General features: G+C 34.4%; 3 protein-coding genes across 4 annotated transcripts in view; 1 reads left to right on the top strand and 2 right to left on the bottom strand.

The window, feature by feature from the left end:
• The first annotated feature begins 1,647 nt into the window (after positions 1 to 1,647).
• LOC110019589 (protein PYRICULARIA ORYZAE RESISTANCE 21-like) lies at positions 1,648 to 2,861 on the top strand. Its single transcript, XM_020717323.1, has 3 exons — positions 1,648 to 1,712; positions 2,161 to 2,245; positions 2,344 to 2,861. The coding sequence occupies exons 1-3, from the start codon at positions 1,701 to 1,703 to the stop codon at positions 2,784 to 2,786; spliced, it is 540 nt and encodes a 179-aa protein (XP_020572982.1). The 5' UTR covers positions 1,648 to 1,700; the 3' UTR covers positions 2,787 to 2,861.
• A 1,393-nt stretch (positions 2,862 to 4,254) lies between these two features.
• LOC110019556 (microtubule-associated protein 70-5-like) lies at positions 4,255 to 8,660 on the bottom strand. The gene is made up of 10 exons (XM_020717270.1): positions 8,425 to 8,660; positions 7,146 to 7,231; positions 6,995 to 7,060; positions 6,626 to 6,796; positions 6,368 to 6,538; positions 6,120 to 6,275; positions 5,860 to 6,006; positions 5,405 to 5,476; positions 4,716 to 5,306; positions 4,255 to 4,631 (listed from the first exon to the last, which is right to left on the bottom strand). Exons 1-10 carry the CDS (start codon positions 8,519 to 8,521, stop codon positions 4,479 to 4,481), a joined length of 1,710 nt encoding a protein of 569 aa, XP_020572929.1. The 5' UTR covers positions 8,522 to 8,660; the 3' UTR covers positions 4,255 to 4,478.
• A 4,826-nt stretch (positions 8,661 to 13,486) lies between these two features.
• Positions 13,487 to 19,562, bottom strand: part of LOC110019571 (protein transport protein Sec61 subunit alpha-like) — an 8,314-nt gene continuing 2,238 nt past the window's right edge. For both annotated transcript variants that reach the window (XM_020717298.1, XM_020717299.1), the window contains exons 3-7: positions 18,987 to 19,214; positions 18,540 to 18,894; positions 18,335 to 18,459; positions 18,026 to 18,161; positions 13,487 to 13,980 (exon numbers count right to left, since the gene is read on the bottom strand). In XM_020717298.1, the coding sequence (XP_020572957.1) occupies positions 13,741 to 13,980; positions 18,026 to 18,161; positions 18,335 to 18,459; positions 18,540 to 18,894; positions 18,987 to 19,214 (1,084 nt within the window). In that variant the 3' untranslated portion in view covers positions 13,487 to 13,740. The remainder of the gene's footprint in view (positions 13,981 to 18,025; positions 18,162 to 18,334; positions 18,460 to 18,539; positions 18,895 to 18,986; positions 19,215 to 19,562) is intronic.

A 19,562-nucleotide genomic window follows, 5' to 3' on the forward strand; every position in this document is an offset into this window, starting at 1 on the left:
TATATATATATATATATATATATATGCCATATGATGAATTTTTAATTGCCTATTTTATTTTAATAAATTTAAATCATACAATGTGAAAACAACTTTAAAATTTGTTCAATATGATGAAACAAGTCATAGGTTCCTTTTACAAAATTATGCATTTCTTTCACTAAAAGGGGCAAATGGAAAAGGGGAAGCAAGTGACAATATCTTTTGTTATATATGTTAATCATTAAGAAATTTCCACAAATTCATTTAATTTGCATTCAATTTAAAATTATTTGAAATATATTTTTTTAACTAATTGAGATATCATTTTTTTTCTCTCTTTATTCCTTTTTAGTGATGAAAATGCATAATTGCATGAAAGGAATCTATGGTTTGTCTCATTTATATTAAACAACTTTTGGTTGTTGCTTTCACCATATGATTTTAATGCTTTGAAAATGGATACAATTTACTAAATAAGAGGTTTTATAGCTTTCATGAGTTTTGGTGCACTTGGATTCATTTGGTTGTTTGATGTTAGAAAAGAAAAAAAATAAATTTTTGGGCAAAAAATATATCCGTGAGGATGCAAAATTATTAAATTATCTAAATTAATATATTAAATTATATTATTTATATAGAGAAATTATGAATTCGAAGAGGGGCAATTGACCACTCTCGAGATAATTTGTTTCCACGCATATATATATCTTTTAAAGGAATGATCGGAGGTTATAATGTGAGCTCACAGTCACTCTGATGTGTCTAACCACTTGATCACGCGCTGCAAGACAGATGCACTAAGACTGACTTGAACTCGTGACCCCAAGGGACCTTCTTCTTTCTATGAAGAAAAATCTAGGACAACATAATTATAATAATTTTTTTTTAAAAAAAAACTGTATAAAATAAAGTTAGTTTTGGTTAAAAAAAAGATAATGCTAAAATCATAATAAACTTTCATGAATTTTTGTAATTATTTTATTTAAATGTTTTATAAACTAAATGTTGATTGAGAGCACGTTTATAAAATATAAACAGTAAAGATTTCTGGAAAAATATTACATTAGGACTCCCGATGCATTCGGTCCAATGGTGACGTGCCACGTGTCAGGCGGGCCCCATCATTCTTAACAATGGCCAATACCAGTGTATTACGGTGGGACCCGCTTTACACGTGGAGCCCCATCATTAAACTCATAACGCAAACTATATCAGAAGCCCTCATGTAATTTTATCTCCTCGATGCATTCGGTCCAATGGTGACGTGCCACGTGTCAAGCGGGCCCCACCATTCTTAACACTGGTATTACGGTGGGACCCGCTTTACACGTGGAACCCCATCATTGAACTCATAACCCTAAACTATATCAGAAGCCCTGATGTAATTTTATCTCCTTATCTCCCATCAAGCTAAAATACAACATTATATTCTTGTATCTGAATGTAATATTTCTACATCCAGACTTTGCATACTTTGTATGTAATATCCTCTCATCATAAGAAGATATTAATGAAATATATGAGATGCCACGTGGAGACATTCCATTGGATAATGAGCATACCCCTTCCTTACCTTGCTCTCTTCTTCAACTTCATATATAATCGCCCCTACATGTCTTCACCTATCGTCACAACTTCTTCTTCTTCTTCTTCTTCTTCTTCTTCTTCTCTCTCTCTCTCTCTCTCTCTCTCCTCTCTCTCTCTCTCTCATCAAAAGGATGACAGGCGAGGTACTATCTTTCATCATTTTTTTTCTCAAAATTTATTTTATTTCCAAATCGAAGAAATGTGGGATAATTTATATAATATGTGTTATTTTTTTGCTTAATTAAAACTTTATTTCAATAACTAATTGAGTTTTTCTTATTTATATTTCATTTGTATAGTACTTCTAAACTCTAACAAAACCCCATATCTTGTCACTCTTCCTATGTGTTTGGGGCAGCTCGTGCGTTTCAGGATAAGTAAGTAGCTTATCCTGAAACGCAGCCTGCGGGTCGACCGCGGGGGTCTACCTGTGGCCTGCGTTTAGTTAGTATAAAAATGGAACCGCAGGAACCGCATTTTCGGATAAGCAGACAAAACGTGCGATCCAAACGATACTGCGACGTTTTCAAAGACGCCGCCGCACTTATAAACTGATCTTCATTAAAGTTATATAATTAAAATATATTATAGATTTCAACGATAATCTTGACCGTTCATCATCTGGAGTGCCATCGCTGTTTCAAGAAGATAAAGAATGTTATCTGCAAACTCCAAGGTATTTATATAAAAAAAAAATTAAAATTATCAAAATCATAATTAACGTTGATCAAATTTTCTAATTATTTTCTTAACTGGCTTCTAAATTAAATTTAGATAAAGTGCCCATCGAGAAAGTAGCATACGATGAGAAGAATAGAACAGTGACGATTTCTGGGCCGTTCGATCCAATCTGTGTAAAGAAGAAGCTCTGTTGCAAGGCCCGCAAACTTATCGTCGATATCTCGATACCGCAGGACAATAAACCGGATGGGGATGGGGGGAACAAACCGGGCGAGAATAAGCCGCCTTCGCCCGAACCGGAAAAGAAGTGTCAACCGGTTTACTTGCCGATACTGCCGGTCGGGCTCACTGGCGGTCCGACGTTACCGGTATGCTGTGGCCGACGGTGCTATGGGTGGTGTAATGACAGCTGTCGGTGCTGCTATTACGGGTGTTGGATGGTGTGTCCTCCGTCACTGCCGGCTGTCGGTAAGCCGGTCACATATCAGTTCTCTTGTGATTATGAACAGGTTCCTAACCCGTGCAGTGTTATGTAATAAGTTGTTTATGAGCATTTTTAGAAAAACAAAATTTTTCTTGATGGTGTAACTTATTTGATAATTTGGGCTAATTACATGTCAGTCTTGTACTAATTACTATGATATGAAGTTTTTATGTGCTTGATTTGATTAATTATGTTTAATCGTAGAGTTTATAGAAGTGTTAAAATAGTTTTCAAATATTTTAAAATTAAACTCTAATAGCCTTTTTTTAGCTCATATTTATTTAATATTTAAAATATTTTTTTATTTAAATAGAAGATCAAGTCGCATCTATTTATTATACTAAAAGGGCTAGAGATTCATTTTCAAATTTGTATTTTTTTTTAATAAAAAAAAGACAACTAATTATATAAACATAAAGACAAATCAAATTTATCAAGCATATATTCCAATTTTATCTGTCTTTTCTATATTTTTAGTGATTGGATTTGTCCTTTAATTCATAAAGAAGAACAAGTCAAAAGACAATTTTTCTTTCCTGATTATTAAAAGAGTTTAAATTTTAAATTTAAATAGAAAATTTTGAATAAACAAAAAAAAAGCAATTACCTAATATTTAATGTCAAATAAATTTTGCACTAATTAATGACCTTTTAATTTCATCTCTTCTTTTAAAACAACACTAGGTGGTAAGTTATGTAGCTTGATGATATGTAATTTGATCTTCAGTTGCAAATCACCAAACATAAATCCAAATATTTTCCATTTTGTTTACAAACTTAAAATGATTTTAATGTCAAACTTATTAATTACACAAAAAATGAAAAAAAAATGAGCTCTACCCATCTTATCTCCTTTTATATCCATCACAATGTACATTATCACAACATTATTAGTCACGATTACAACAAAAACCTCCTTTGAATACTAGAAGGTTAGGGTGATAATTAAAATATATAAATACTAATACCTAACATCATGATATACCTCCAAATATTTCAACAAAATCAAAATATTCCCTCTTAATTACTTGAGATTTAAGGAAGTCACACTACCATCATAATAATACTTTTAGCTACTTTTTTTTCTCATAATATACACCTGAGCTTTTCACATGATTATGCTTTTTTTAGTTTGTGGGGACTTGAGGCTTCAAATAAGAATGTGAATGAGCTGATCATAAAAGTGATTGACTTTGTTTGACTCTATCTGTTTCTCGTTGAGTCTATAAAACATGCAGTCACACGAGTTAATTATAGACCTGAAAAATCTTATTCACAATAGGCTAGATAATTATCAAGTTGCATATTAACAATAAATTAAGTTGATAACTCCAATTTCAAGAGTGCATTGATATAGATTAATGGCCCCAAGTTCATGACAAAGAACTGTGATTTTCTTTGTATTGTCCAAAATTATGGAGTATATTCTAAGGGAATAATAAGGAAGAGACATATCACAAACACAAACAAGTGACTTATTGATATATGTAGAAAATCTTAAACTGGAAAAGTCACGGGCAGAAGAGAAGATATTCACTATGTTGAGAAGATATGAAGATGTAGGTTGAGAGTGGTGGTTCTCTTACAGAACCCAAATAACTGAGTCTAACGCTAACGTTTGTCAAACTAACACGAGTTGATCCCAAACATCGAGCATTTTTCGCATCCTAATCCCGAATTAAGCTTGCTATCACAATAACAAGTTCAATGTTCAGGGTTTGTCAAGCAATTTAGAAAGAGTGGCTCATCTTCTGACCATATTAGTATTTCTGTTCTTCTGCTTATTATCTTCAGATTTCTGGAGAACTTCTTTTTCTCTTGTTGCAATTGCTCTTCTCATACTCTTTGCCTCCACCTCCATAGCCTTCGTAAGTGCATCTATTTTTCTCTTGAGTAACTGTATAAACAGAAAATCATTTAAAATCTGAAGAAATAAAATCATCAAAAAATTGAGTATGAAAAATGAATATTAGGATTTTACATTGATGTCATATTCTTTTGCATTCAATAACTCATCTTTCTCCTCCTGCAATTTTCTTAAACTAATGACTTCCTTCTGTAATTTATCATATAGAAAACCTGATACCGTATCGCTGCATAACTCTTGTTGGTTCTCAGTATTTTGTGATAATTCATTGGCATGATTTTCACTTGATTTGGCCTCTGAAGCATCATTTTTTTTAGGAGAAGAATCACCAACATGTTCTTCAACATTGTTTTTCTTAGCAATATTTTCCTTCCCACTTTCATCATAAAATTTGCTTTTTGAAACCCTCAAGTTTTTCTTTATCAAATTTTCGCTTGAAATGAATTTTCCTTTCAGGCTGTTTGATCTCTGCATAGTTTTGTAGGAATCAGCAGTTCTAGTTGCTGGATTAGACTGCTGTTTTGCTGAAAATTTACTTGTAGCAGTTAAAGAACCTCTTGGCTGAGACATAAAACGTTTCGGTTTCACATTATTTGGGGAAGAAGATATGATGTTTTCAGCACAGTTTGTCGTTTTGAGGGTTGATGAAGTTGATGACTGCTTGAAGCCATCTTCCAATGTTCTTAGACGAAGCTTTAATTTATCCTGAAAATAGAAAAATATCAAAGAAAATTCTAAAATGTATAATTTACAATGTAATAATGCAATGTTAACATGTAAGAAATGAGAATGTTGCTTCTTACTTTGAGTTGAGCTTCTGCTTTTGCACTTCTTTCTGATATTACTAACTTGTCCTTCAGTCTTTGTATTTCACCCTACAATCACATCTTTCCAAGGTCATATGTAAAATTCATAGATTTGCCATGATGCAAAATCCATATTTGTTAAGAAAGAAAAATGAAAGAATGAAAGAGAAATGTCAAAAAGAAGACAAAAAAATAGAAATTTTACATGAATCAATAATTTATACTTTCAGAAAATTATACCCACAGAATATTTAATGTAATCAGAAATAGAAATGCATTAAACAGTATCAACCAAACTACATAAACTTTCAACATTTCCCTCTTCTTTTATGTTCTCAATGTTATCAAATCTTGTAAATTTCAATTGCAAAGGAAACGAAGCTATTTGGTAAACACTTTAAGAATTCTATCTTTGAAGCTGAAACAAAGAAGTAAAGTAATTCTTGCAGTACCTGCATGGACTTCCTCTCTTCAAGCCATTGTTTTACTGGCATGAGTTTGTCTCCTTCCTCTTTCCATTCATTTGCCACGACGGTCGCAACACGATTCATACTGATCTTAGCTTTCGCCAGCTCTCTCTCAAGTGTCTTTATCACCTCCTAAAACCCATTTTTTGCAAATCAAAATTTGATTTTTAGCCGATTAAGAGAAGATCAAAAAGTTAAATTTCTAAAATTTTCACCAAAATTTGATTTTTAGGATGAAATTTTACGTTTGATTCAGCAACTTGGCGCTGATAATCGCGGACAGCATTAGCAGCCTTTCCCCCAACTAAAATGCACTCCTCAAGCTCACCAATAGTTTGCGAAAGCTTTTCGACCTCGACGACCTTCTGATGATTTGCTTTCTCTAAAAATTTATTTTCCTCCTACAAAACAATCCACAAATCCATTTTCAAACTTGAAATTTGCAAGTAATAAGTGTTCAAAAATGAAATACAGATCAACCAAGCAACCACACCAGGCATATTTCTACTTGTCGTTTCAAATCAGTATTCTGATTCTGTAAATTTTCCACCATAAGGGCCCTTTCTAGAGCAGTATTTAAGCTTCTTTCTGCCTCCACTAAAGCCATCTCTTTGGATTTCATTAGGCGATCAGAAGCCTTTCTGTCTTCTTGAAGAGCTGAAATCTGCGGCACAGCAAATCCAAAGTTAGAACACAGCTAGGCAATTAGTTTGATAACTTTAACATCATTTTCAAAAAAAAATTTTATTACTTCATTTTTACACATTTTAATTTCAGCTTCAAGTGGCGCAATAAGAGCCCCAGCTGAGACTGAATCAGCTTCCTTCTGACTTGCATGAATTCTTCTTAGAGTTGCTTCAGCAGCTAACTGTGCTGATAATGCAGCCTTCTTCTCACCAATTAGCCTCTTGATTTCAAGATTCTGAATTTCATTATGGTCAATATCATAAGCACAAGATTGAGATATTTAAGTAGCCTTCTAATGTTTTATAACAATTTTAATAGATTAATGAAAGACTAAAATAGCACCAAATGTAAAATTATAATATTATATGGAGCCACATATATAAAATTTCCTAACATTTGAAATGAAGAGGATGTAGGGAAGGAAGAAAGTCACCTTATCCTCTGCTTGCTTTTCTGCATTTACAAGTTTCTGTTCAAGCTTCCTCAATGCACTGCTTAGCTGAAGATTTTAAGCACAAAATACAGTAAAAAATGGTGAAATTTAATGATGGGGATAAAGAAATTTATTTGCTCAATATAATTACTTCCAACACAGCTTTATCTTTCAGAAATTCTGATCCCTTCAAGGCTTTAATTTCATTTTGGGCAGCTCCAAGCTCTCTCTCCTTGTCTGAACATCACAAGCAAAGCTTAGCAAATTAATAGAAAATCATTATAAAAGCTTCCTTCAAGCCATGTACATAGTAATTAATGGGCAGATAGTCTTGCTCTCATATAATTAAACAGCCCTGTTTTTGTAGGGTGGACAAAATCAACAAATATTTACTTTTGTTTTAAGTTTTGAGAGAAAAAAATATATCGAAGGGACAAAATTTCTAAGTTACATAAACTATATAAGAAAAAATAATTAAATTTCAATATTTATATAAATAAAACTCAAATTCGTGTGGGCAATTGCTCACCCAATATATAACTTTGTTTCTCTTACGAGGACGATAATGAAAATGATTACTCAGACAAAAAAAATGGAACGATTACTCGAACAACAGAAATGAAATTAAAGTCAGAAAGTTTTGTGCTCATCTCAAAAATATTTTATTTCATGTATAATTTTCACAACCCAAAAATCAATTCAAACAAATTACATTATTATCACAAGCCAAAACTAAAATACTGAAATAAAATGAATAGAGTGCCAAAATTGTCGCTCATTATTTACATGGGGTTATTTTAGCCCAACAGTTTATAGAAGTGTCAAAATAGTCTCTAAACTCTTTAAATTGGGGCAGAAATAATCTCTATTGATAATTTTTAGAGCTCAACTTTAAAATAGTTAGAGACTATTTTAACATATTTTTAAACTCTGAGACTAAACTGACCCAAGTAAATAATCAAAGACTATTTTGACAATTTACTATAATTCATTTAAATAAATTGCAACAAAATTTCTATTAATAAATATAATTTTCATCAATCCTAAATGCTTAATCATCAGCATTCAGATCATCTCCATCAACAGACTCTTCAGAAATAAATTTTTTTTTTTTCATGCCAAACTCAAAAACATATCAAACAAATTAAAAAAATAAATTTTAAATAAATTGCAACAAAATTTCTATTAATAAACATAATTTTCATCAATCCTAAATGCTTAATCATCAGCATTCAAATCATCTCCACACTCTTCAGAAATAAATATTTTTTTTTCATGCAAAACTCAAAAACATATCAAACAAATTAAAAAAAAAAAATTTTTTTGTTGCCTCATCACAGAACAGCTTGTGGTGTTATCAGATCAAATATTTCCATTTTAAAAAACTAAACTAAACAAATAAAAAACTGAAAATCTGTAATTAAATATACCTTTAAGTAGATTTTCTAATCTGTTGAGTTCTATGAGTACTGTGTTTGAAATATTTAGAGCAAACTCCTTCCCAACAGCTTCTCCTAAGCTACCCATCTCCTCTGCTTCAGACTCCTCTGCTTCCCAAAGCACAACAGAAGCAGCTCTGCATCTAACTTATTACCAGAAAATTGAATCCAGGAAGAGAGAGATAGAGAGAGTTTTCTGGTATTATGGTAGAGAGAGAGAGAGAGAGAGAGAGAGACAGAGAGAGAGAGAGGTTGCTTTCTGGTTCTATGGTGGAAAGTAAATTAAACAGATAAAAATGAGTTGATTTTAAGAACCCTGTCCTGTAGCCGGCAATATGTGATAGTTTAATTTATTTGTTAATTAGGGCATATTAATCTTAAAAATGGGATTTACATACATACTACACAATTGTCATGTATTTACATCTCTATTTACATGTTTACATGCATACCGCTCGAACCTTTAACATCACGTAGAAATAATCACTATTATTATCTTTTTTTTTTCAAATTAAATAGATTTATGACACCAGGGTGTTATGTGTAAATATCAAATTGTGTGTTATATATGCAAATACATAAAAATTGCGTGGATATATGCAAACTCTCTCATAAATAAATTAACTGGTTCAACTTATTTGGATTAATGCCAATGAATAAAAACCATTGACCATTGTTTTCTAATTATTTTTTTTTCATAATATAATCTTAAAATTGTATTTGCTACTATTATTTGGATAAAATAAATAATTAAATTAATTTTGGCGCAGCCTCCGTTTTCCGACAAATGGGCGTCGATTTAGTGGAATTTCTACGTGATTAGGACCTTAAATAATTATTTAAAAAACAAATGATGGGAGCAGTTGTGGATTGAGGTCACTCATCGAATATTTTCTTGCCATAATTTGCATTTTTAAAATATTATATATTATTAAATTATATATATATATATATATATAGATTGTGTGAAGTAACTTGAAAGAAATAAGAAAAGATTTATAAGAACTCAACATCTTAGCTTGGAAGAATAGTCCCACAACAACAAATTAAGTGTTGTTGTATGGCAGCCACAGCTTTATTTGGTTTACATTCTACTCTTCATCATTTCCATATATACTAAAAATTCATTAATAAAATTTCCGTTGAAATGTGTGACCATCCCATCTTATGACATTTGTTGAGGTTGGGTAGGGTATTATTTAGGGTTAACATCAACCCATTTCAAATTAGGAGAAATTGAAAGTGAATGAGCCAAGGATTTTCTACTTCATTCAGCATATGTGTTTAATTAGGGGTTACAATGTGTTTTTGAAATATATCCGATAAAACCCTCTTATTACACATAACTCTTAACATCCCCCCCTCAAGATGGGCGAAAGATATTCACTAAGTCCATCTTGTCACATAATCTAGCTAATTCTATTGAACTGAGCTCCTTAGCGAGTAAATTAGCCACCTACTCTCTAGTAGCTACATGACTTAGTTTTAATAACATGTTATTCAGCTTCTCCTTGATGAAGAATCTATTAATCTCCACAAGTTTGGTTCTATCGTGTTGGACTTCTATCGTGTTGCACCGGGTTGTTAGCAATGTTGATTGCCGACTTGTTGTCACTCCACGACTTCATTTGAGTTCTCGGATCCACTTTGAGTTCAACAAATAAAAATTTCAGCCACATCATCTCTACAACTCTTAATGTCATGGCCCTGTATTATGCCTCTGTTGTTGATCTTGCTACAACTAGTTGATTCTTGCTCTTCAATGAGACCAAGTTGTAGTACTCGCCCGGTTGCCCCTTATTCCACATTTCCAACCCCCATGACCACGACATTGACCTCCACCCTATCCACTTCCACCTACCTCTCTCCTTCAATGGCTTAGGGCAGTCACTGTTCAGATGACCAACTTCACCACAGTTGTAGCACTTCCTAATCTTCTTCAACTTTGCCTAAATGTCCCTCACCATTTGCATGCCATCAACTGAGACTGTGATTAGCGGAACCATTGAGTTGAGCAACTAGGTGTAGACAAAAGTGTGAGTTGTTTGCTACTTATCCCTCTTAGCACTATCACTTTTTGGTTTGTCCTCGGTCAGATACCTCTCTAGTCTCTTCCCTACTAAAGTTACCTCAATCTAAAGTGAGAAGCTCAGATAAGTGACCGGTCATTCAAGCTTTAGATACAAGGGAGAGAGATCTAGCTTCACTTTCGTTGAAGCCTGCATTGAAGTTGTGGTCTTGTCAAGGAACTAGCTCCCTATATGAGCCTTACAAGGACCTTCAGGGCCTCGAGATCAATCATTCCCAAAAGATACAATACTTTACTCCCCACATTATCTCCATCTCCTGTCATCTTCGATCACCTGGACTCTCTTCTAGGTCATACAAACCATGAAGAATTCCCTTCCTCCTTTAGACTCAATTTTGATCTATCTCATCATCTTCGTGTGGTAGCCCGATCGCAGTAGGTGTGGCGACGCCAGCCTGGAAAGGAGGTTGCGGCAGTGGCTTGGACAAACGACAACGGCGTCCTAGAAAGATGGTGGCAGCCTGGAGGACAACAGGTAGGAGGACGACGACAAGGGATGGTGGCGACTTGAAAGGTGTCGAATGGCGCTCGACACAACTGCATCTTCCTCACGGAAAGCGGGTGCATCTCCTGCACTGGACTTCGCGTGTAGAAGCACAAGCAATGGGCCCTGAAGATCAGGAGTGGCGATCGATGCAGACAGGGAGCGGCGGGATGTGATCGATGCGGGCAACTAGGATTGGCTGATACCAAATTGAAAGTGAATAAGCCAAAAATTCTCTTTTTCATCAGCATACGTGTTTAAATAGAGGTTACAATATTTTACAAATAAACCCGATAAAACTCTCTTATTACACAACTCTCAATAAGAGAAAATATGACATCTATCGTCTGAACTTTCAAACGATTGCATGGATCGCACCACGCTGTGCACAAAACGTGATGAGATCCAGGATGTTGCCCACATGTCAATTATCCGTACATAATATCTTCTGCCAAATTAGACATCATAATCCTGTAAAAACAACTTTTTTATAGCTAAATCTGAGTTTTAACTAAAAAAAAAATCAAATGAGTTAAACTATTATTTTCAAATTGACTGATTGGAACTGGACCCGATTATTTTTCAGTCACTTAAACTGACCTAAATTAGACGCTAATCTCACATGGCTTATCCAAAATCAAAATTACACTATTAACAATCTTTTATTTTATTTTATTTTATTTTATTTTTATTTTTTTTTTTGGCCTTCCAGCAAAGATGATGATGTTGATGTTGAAGAAAGGTTTCATTAGATCCTTTAACGAGCTTAATTTGAACTGAGATAGGCCCTCAACGGCCCAAAATTAGCTCGAATGGATTGAGCTTAGATTGAAATCGGCTCGAGGCTTATTATGCGCGATATTGAGCGAACTCGGCTCGATGGATCGATCTCATTTCAGCTCCAAATCGAAATGAGTTGGCTCAAATTTGAGTTTTTTTTATCCATTCCAACTTGAAATTGGCTCAAAATCTGAAAGATGGCCCAAATTGATTTATTTGGGTCCGTTATATTTGATTTTATTGATCATTAAATATTTTTTATAGATAAAAAAAATTTTGAGCCAATTAGAACCTACTGGTTTATTGCTCAAAATCTGCTCAAAAAAATTTGATCCAAAATTTTGGCTCATAACTTCTCTCGTTTATTTCGATATGATCTTCATCAGAGCTATAATTAGAATCAATTTTTGAGCAATTAACTACCTTCGAGCTAAATTCACAATGTTTGGTTTCACAGATAGTTAAGCCAACAAAATGATAAGGGTGTACCAAATCCTATGAGAGGGATGCTTATTCTTTAAGTGATTGAATAATTATTGTATCAGTTGAATGTGCTGCCAACAGATTTGACTGCGTAAATGAGAAGCTTTATGTTTCAGATTAATGAGAAAAAATCAAGCTGCCAACTTGCCATAGTGGTTGGCAATAGTCTTTATACAGTTTAAAGCCCCAAAACAGAGATATTTACATAATTCCACTCCCTAAAGTTTCTATTTACGTATAAAGCACTTAAAACATTTTTAATATGCAAAAAAAAAGAAGAAACCCCGTTAAGCTCCGTTCCTTCTCTTCTCCGGTGCCGACGAACTCCTCTCCAGTCCTCAAAGCTTATCTTCTCCAATCCTGACTCCAATTCAGTAAATAACAGAGAAAGGTCGGCTCACTTTCAAGATCTATGTCTCTCATCAATGAACGGCCATCTGCAGCACCTCTGCCATGGCTTTGCCCATTCATGTTCTCTCTTATTCTTCTTTGAAGTGGTGAGTTCCTTTTTTTAATGAATTAGAAAGGTTTGGGGTGCTTCATATGTAAATAGAAAATTTAAGATGTGATATATGTAAATACCACTATTTGTATTGCATGATAAACTTTGGCTTTGTTTGATGCTTATAAATATATTTTAATTTTTTTAGTTTAGTTATGTATTAATCCTAAAGGAAAAGTTGCTGAAAGAGAAATTAATAATATTTAATCATGAACAAAGCATAATAATTAATTAATTTACTTTAATACATTCTCCCTCCTTATTTAAAAACTGCAATCAATTGATTCCACTGTTGGATTTACATGTTCTCCGGTTAGGGAGTAATTCAAAAACATACATAACTGTGATTTTTACATTTATACCCAAGACTTTCAAATCAAGAGAGAGAGGGCCATTTTACTTTGAAGAGTCTATAAAAGTATCAAATAAATTATAGATTTCAGCACCAATTTAAATAAAATGAATTGATTTGATACTTTTAAAGACTCAAACTAAAATGACCTTGCACGAACAATCATACAAGCAAGCATGCATACATACACACATACACATAAACACATCAAAGAACACAAATACCAATAAAAAAGCCTAATTATCAAATAACATATAAAAGATTGGTGCTTGCAAATAAAGGCAAACATGCATGTATCCTACCGAACACTGAATTCAATATCAAATCAACAAACATTTCCCAATAAGCACGAACTAGAAGATGGACAAAATAAGCAAGCAAGCAGTTGTTAATCAAAAACTAAAGAGAAATAGTATCAAAAATCAAAATTGATATCTCATCTCAGCATGGGTAAAACCTACCTCTCTGCACGTCCATATTATTATCCCAATTTGCTTACTGAAACGCTAAACAGAGAAACTGATTGAAAAATGCGATGCAATGAGACTGCACTGTAACTTATATTCCTAGACAGGGATACGGAAATAAGTAATTAGCAACGCTAAAAATCCTTCTATTTATAAGCCAAAGAAACCAAGTTCGGTTGCTCTCTCCTTCTCAAAAGTCTCAAAATATTGATATATGATAGTGACGGCAAGAAGAATTCCAGTCCCGGAACCGATTGCTCCCATGAAATCAGCTACCACGGTGAGAGCACCAATGCACATTCCGCCAAAAGCGGCAGCTGTTGGAATATAACGGTTCAGCTCCTTCTGTAGATTGGATTCCCGATGGCCTGGCATCACCATTTGCTGTTCCTGCAATTTAAAAAAAAAAAAAAATTTAATTTGACATGAAAAATCAGATCTCGTATACGGTATTTATCTCTCTCTATATATATCTTTGTACCTATACATGAAAATGCATATTTCATTTTTAAAATTTAAAATAGTGGAATTTTTATGTGATATGAAAGATTTTGGCAGTGTAAATATAAAAAGAAATAAAGTAACCTTGAGTTTTTTCGAACCACCCTACAATCAAACATAACGAGCAGAAGCACTAATCATACTTCTAATGTCTTTACCAATATGACTATCTATTTTCGTTTCAAAAAATTCATCAGTCAATTCCATATCTGCTACCATTCTTACACCCTTTTTTTTCGTAGAGTTTAAGTATGCTCCCAAAAATTCATCATGGACTAGTAAATTTCATTTTCTCTACAACAAATGATTATGAAAAAACTATGAAGGTGAAGTAGAGAACGGTGTGTTACTTGAAACATTACCCGTTAGTAAAATGAACTTCACCAATTTGTTCAAAGGCCCGAAATTGTCCAATAGAGGCCACTCAATGCAGGCAATGGAGAACAAATGTAGTGATGCATAGATGTAACAATGCATGGATCGAGTCTAAAGTTATTATAATCTAGTTAAAACTACCTGAACAATGTTCGCACACAAAATGGACTGCATGCATTAGTTCAGAGTATCGATATTACTGAAGAATAGACTTACCATGATCAAAATGACCAATCATAGGAAAAATAACAAAAATGCCGGTGTGATATGCACAATATGGCCTCATATTGCCAAGATGTCGCCGAAATTGCTCAAATGATCTCCAATCACAAACAGACTGCACAAGCTTATCCAGAGCTGTTGCAATTCCCCGGGAAGAACACATTGTTTGGATCTCACTCACAAGAAGCCAACATAAAATTTGAGGCTAACAACACAACTCAAGGCAACAGATAAATCAAGCAACACGGCAAGCTAGGATGAATAAAAATAACTCTATTAATTTAAAATTATTATAGGTTTAATAAAATTTTATTAACATTGAAAGATTAAATAAATTTAAAATTTCTTATTAAACCAAAATTCTAATCTTGTTGCCTACAATCTCCGATTGTCACTGTTGTCGCCCATCCCCTACATACAACTTTACTGCCATCTAAATATAATAATGATGATATTAAAATCCCATTCCGTCGACCTTGCCCCTCTCTTCCGCAAAGAATACACGCACAAGGATCCATCTTCCTCTCCCCTCTCACACGATAGATTGAATCCCATCCCTCTCACATGTCATATGTTCGCCCCCAACGTAGCCCCCAATCACTTGTTACCTACCCGAGGCCTTCACTTCTCCCTTTACACCTCAGCAAAACCTCACCTAGCCACCCTGCCTAACCACCCTACCACCGGCAGTGACACTCCAGCCCGTGCCCAATTCGTTAACCTCTGCTCCAGTTCGCTAAACCCAGATTCACACCTCATGCCAGACTAGGCAACCTCGTCTCCTCTTACAAGCAGAACCACGCTCCATGTCACTCCTACCAACAAGCTTCAACATGCCACTCATCCAATCTCCCTTTCCACCTCTATAAACTGGGAGCAACCATAGCTCGTTAACTTAGCCCCAACCTGTGCCTCCGACTACCTAAACTCCCTCTACAACACTTTTGCCTGCATCTTTGCGTCACGCATGCAAATCCCCTAGAAACCATTCCTATCTTCTCGCTGCTCTCTCAATCGTAAGCCAAGATTTTCAACCCATTTCGAGCTCGCATGATCATTTTCCCCACCAAAACCCCCTAGCCGCTAACATCCTCTCGTCTCATGCACCGTAGCCCTCACCTTCCTTTTGAGTGGACCAAGGCCCCAAGGCCAGCATTCCACTTCTTTCTTATCCGTTCCCTCAACCGAACTCCTAGCTCAACCCCCACTTTGCACAAAACAACCACCCTCTTTTCTTCCAAATAGAGGAACCCACATTTCCACTCACTCTTTAAACTAGTAATAACAAAATAAGAAATAAAAGATTATGTTGTCCCTCACAAATCTTGTTGTCACCCCATCATCATCGATTTCACACAAAGATATAAAAAAATGCAACCCTACAACTCCTCCTTGCGGCTCATTTAGCATGACAAGTGCAACGCGTAAATGCTTTTCTTAGCAAGACAGGGAAAACTCATATGTGACACGTGGGACAAAGCAAGTGAGCAGTGTGTTCATTTTTCTTAGCATGATGGTACAAATTTTGGAATGCAATTTTTTCTTGCAAGTATCATATGAGCTTTTCTTGGCATGATGAGTTTTAAAAATTTCAACCACAGTGTCTCATGATATTGATCATGCCTTGCTAAGTGCAATGAGCAGATCCAAACTCCGAATATAGCCCTCATATTGGGGATGATAACAGGAGAATACCAAAATTTAAAATGGAGCACCTGAGCAAATTGTTTAAAATCAGAATAAATAAAATGTAAAAATGACAAAAATGATGAGATACAAAAATAATTACTCGTGCGCCCTTTTCTTAGCACAAACAAAAAAACTCCGTGCTAACATACTTTTTTTATGCAAATACCCCATACATACCTTTCTTAATATAGTGAGTTCTAAAATTTAGGCTGTGGTGTCTAATGACATTGACTATGCACACTTTTTTTTGGCGGGGTGAGTAGCCTAACACTCCCGATAAGCTTTAATGAATCGCCGGCGAGTATAAACATCGCCTTTCAATAAGCATTTATACTATGTTATAAGATATAATGATCCAAATTGAACAAAAATTAGTCTTATATAGAATACACAGTGAACATGCAAAGAACGCAATAGCTCGCAAACAAGTAAATACATGAATTAAATAAAACTTGCAGACAATTTGTAGTTCGCCTGAAAGTAGATGCAACAAGCATGAATAAATCCAATAAAAAGTTCATAAATTTAAAAACACATGGACTGAATAGAAACGAATATATTTCAATAATAATTTAGAATGTCTCAAATGCCATCAAATCCGCAACTCATATGTATAAACGGACAAAACGTGTTTTATTGAAAGAGTCAAAATGAAGCTTTGCACGCATTAGAATCTTTAAACAAAGAAGGTCTTGTACATGCTTCATGAGGCACACAGCTTGAATATTACTTCAGAACACATGTAATTATCTTGAAATTCAGGCAAATTTCCTAAAATATACTCAAATCATAAATTTAAAAACACCTGCATGAGATTCAACCTATGTTAATCTCCCAATTACATTCTCTGAGAGCGCTTTGCAGATTCAAAATAAGTTTAAAGTAAAAGTACATACACCCAACAAAACATGTTTTATTGAAAGAGTCAAAATGAAGTATTGCACGCATAAGAAACAAATAACGTCTTGTACATGCTTCATGAGGCACACAGCTAGAATATTACTTCAGAGCACACGAAATTATCTTGAAATGCAGGCAAATTTCCTTAAATATACTCAAGTCCATAAATTTAAAAACATCTGAATGGAATTCAACCTATGTTAATCTCCCAATTACATTCTCTGAGAGAGCTAGACAGACTCAAAATAAGTTTGAAGTAAAATTAAATACACCTAGAGAAGCGTACATATAATTAAGCTTTACAAAATTCTCTCTTTGTAAAACTAAATTCAAAATCAATAAATAATTCACATTCTGTAGTGTCTCCAGAATGATTAATACACTCCAGAATGATGTTTGCAATTTAGTTTTGAATTTAGGTGAAGCAATGCCCACAATCTGCTTACCCCATCATGGAGAAAATAAAACACAACAAAAGTAAAAAAATGAAAAAAAAAACTATATCAACGATTTTATTTCATTAAACGTGGACAAAATGAATCCAAGCATGGCTATAGCTTGTATTGAAAAAAGTTAGGGCCACGCCCGGCAATTTATTGATCAAATACTAACCAAGGATTACAAAAGAGAGCAATTAGGGAACTTCTGAAGACAGAAAACATTACAATGGCTAGTTACCAGTCGGAATCATTTTTTACAAATATATAAGGACAAGTTGCAGATAAAAAAAAAAAAGCTGCAAACATACCTTGAGCTGCTTAGCTACATCTCTTGCAGATGACCCGGATACCTCGATCCAAGTCTTTGAGAAAAGTGCACATGCAGAGAGCATAAAAACTATGTAAAAAAGAGCATGGAATGGATTTGCAGCCATATCTGCCAGACTGCATCACAGAATTAGAACAAGAAGGCTACGTAAATGCCTTGAAAAATATAACCACTTAAAAGTACATAAAAAAAAGTGGACTGCAATATGATAATATGGAAAATCATGAGTACAAGGCCTAAAACAAGTAAGAGAATTGAGAAAGAAAACAAAAAATCTGAATATAATCACCTCGATGGAGCTGTAATATAATAAGCTATCCCACCAACAGGTACAGATTGACCAGAATATTCGGATTCCTTCCATGTACCCAGCAGATTTACAAGGAAATTTCCACTGTACCTCCTATAAAGCAACTGCCACAAATACAAAAGAGATGAGATATTTGTAAATTTAGGCTTACCAGAAAAACATAGAAAATAATAAGGCTGCTTACCTGAGATATGAAATATAAGTTGGATACAAGCGCAGACTGTAAGATAATAGGCATGTTGGAGGTGTAAAATAGCTTGATAGGATAAGAACCCTGCTGTCCACGAGCATTCTTCGACCTAACTGGAAGAACCACTCGAAATCCTTGGAAATATATGACAATGAGAAAGACCAAAACAGTAGCAAGTAGATTGGTCACATTTGGGAGATTTTGCCGGTAAAAAGCTTCCCGTAGTGCACGGACCTTGTCCGTTCGAGTAATTAGTAAATGGAACAATGCGATAACTGCACCCTCAAATTCAGCACCCCTTCCAGTGTTAATGGTGGTGGGACTAAATGCCTTCCAGATGATATTTTCACTGCAAATATATTTGAAATTTCATGTTTAATACAAAAGACTTTGTTGGTCAAATAAGACTTGAGATAAAAAGAAAGAAAGCAAGAAACACACCATATGTTGGTGGCTATGAAAAGCGAAATGCCAGATCCAAGACCATAACCCTTTTGGAGCAGTTCATCTAAACAAATGACAATGATACCGGCAAAGCAAAGCTGAAGGATTATCAGTATAGCATTACCAGAACCAAGTTGGCTGACACTGCCATACATCCCAGAAAGAACATAAGCCACTGCCTCTCCTATTGCAATTAGAATGCCAAGTAACTTCTGTGCTCCATTCCTGACAATGGCTTAGCTATAAGTTCATAATCTAAAGAACCAAACCAAAGTCATAGTGGAAGTTTATTTGTGCATTTATAAAGTATACACTAAGGAAAATCATGAAAAAAATGCATTATGCATTCCAAACAATGAAATTCACTGATGCACATAATGCCATATACCAATTGCTAAGTAGAGAACGGTGTGATACAGGTTTAAATTGTAAATGTTATGAAGCACAAACACATGCATGCTGCCACACCATTCCCCAGTGTTCCGATGCTACACTTTACTATTTTGCATATGACAAAATACACTTGCAAAGAGGTCAAGTATGAAAAAGAAGTCCAAACTACAAACTTTTTAA

This window comes from Phalaenopsis equestris, unplaced genomic scaffold, assembly GCF_001263595.1.
Source record: "Phalaenopsis equestris unplaced genomic scaffold, ASM126359v1 Scaffold000061, whole genome shotgun sequence".
NCBI lineage: Eukaryota > Viridiplantae > Streptophyta > Magnoliopsida > Asparagales > Orchidaceae > Phalaenopsis > Phalaenopsis equestris.

Coding starts and splice junctions, on each gene's coding strand:
- LOC110019589 (XM_020717323.1), top strand. Junction 2,246..2,343: donor TGTTATCTGCAAACTCCAAG/GTATTTATATAA, acceptor AATTAAATTTAG/ATAAAGTGCCCATCGAGAAA.
- LOC110019556 (XM_020717270.1), bottom strand. CDS start 8,521: ATGGGTAGCTTAGGAGAAGCTGTTGGGAAGGAGTTTGCTCTAAATATT. Junction 7,232..8,424: donor ATTAGAAAATCTACTTAAAG/GTATATTTAATT, acceptor TGTGATGTTCAG/ACAAGGAGAGAGAGCTTGGA. Junction 5,307..5,404: donor AAGCAGAAGCTCAACTCAAA/GTAAGAAGCAAC, acceptor TTCTATTTTCAG/GATAAATTAAAGCTTCGTCT.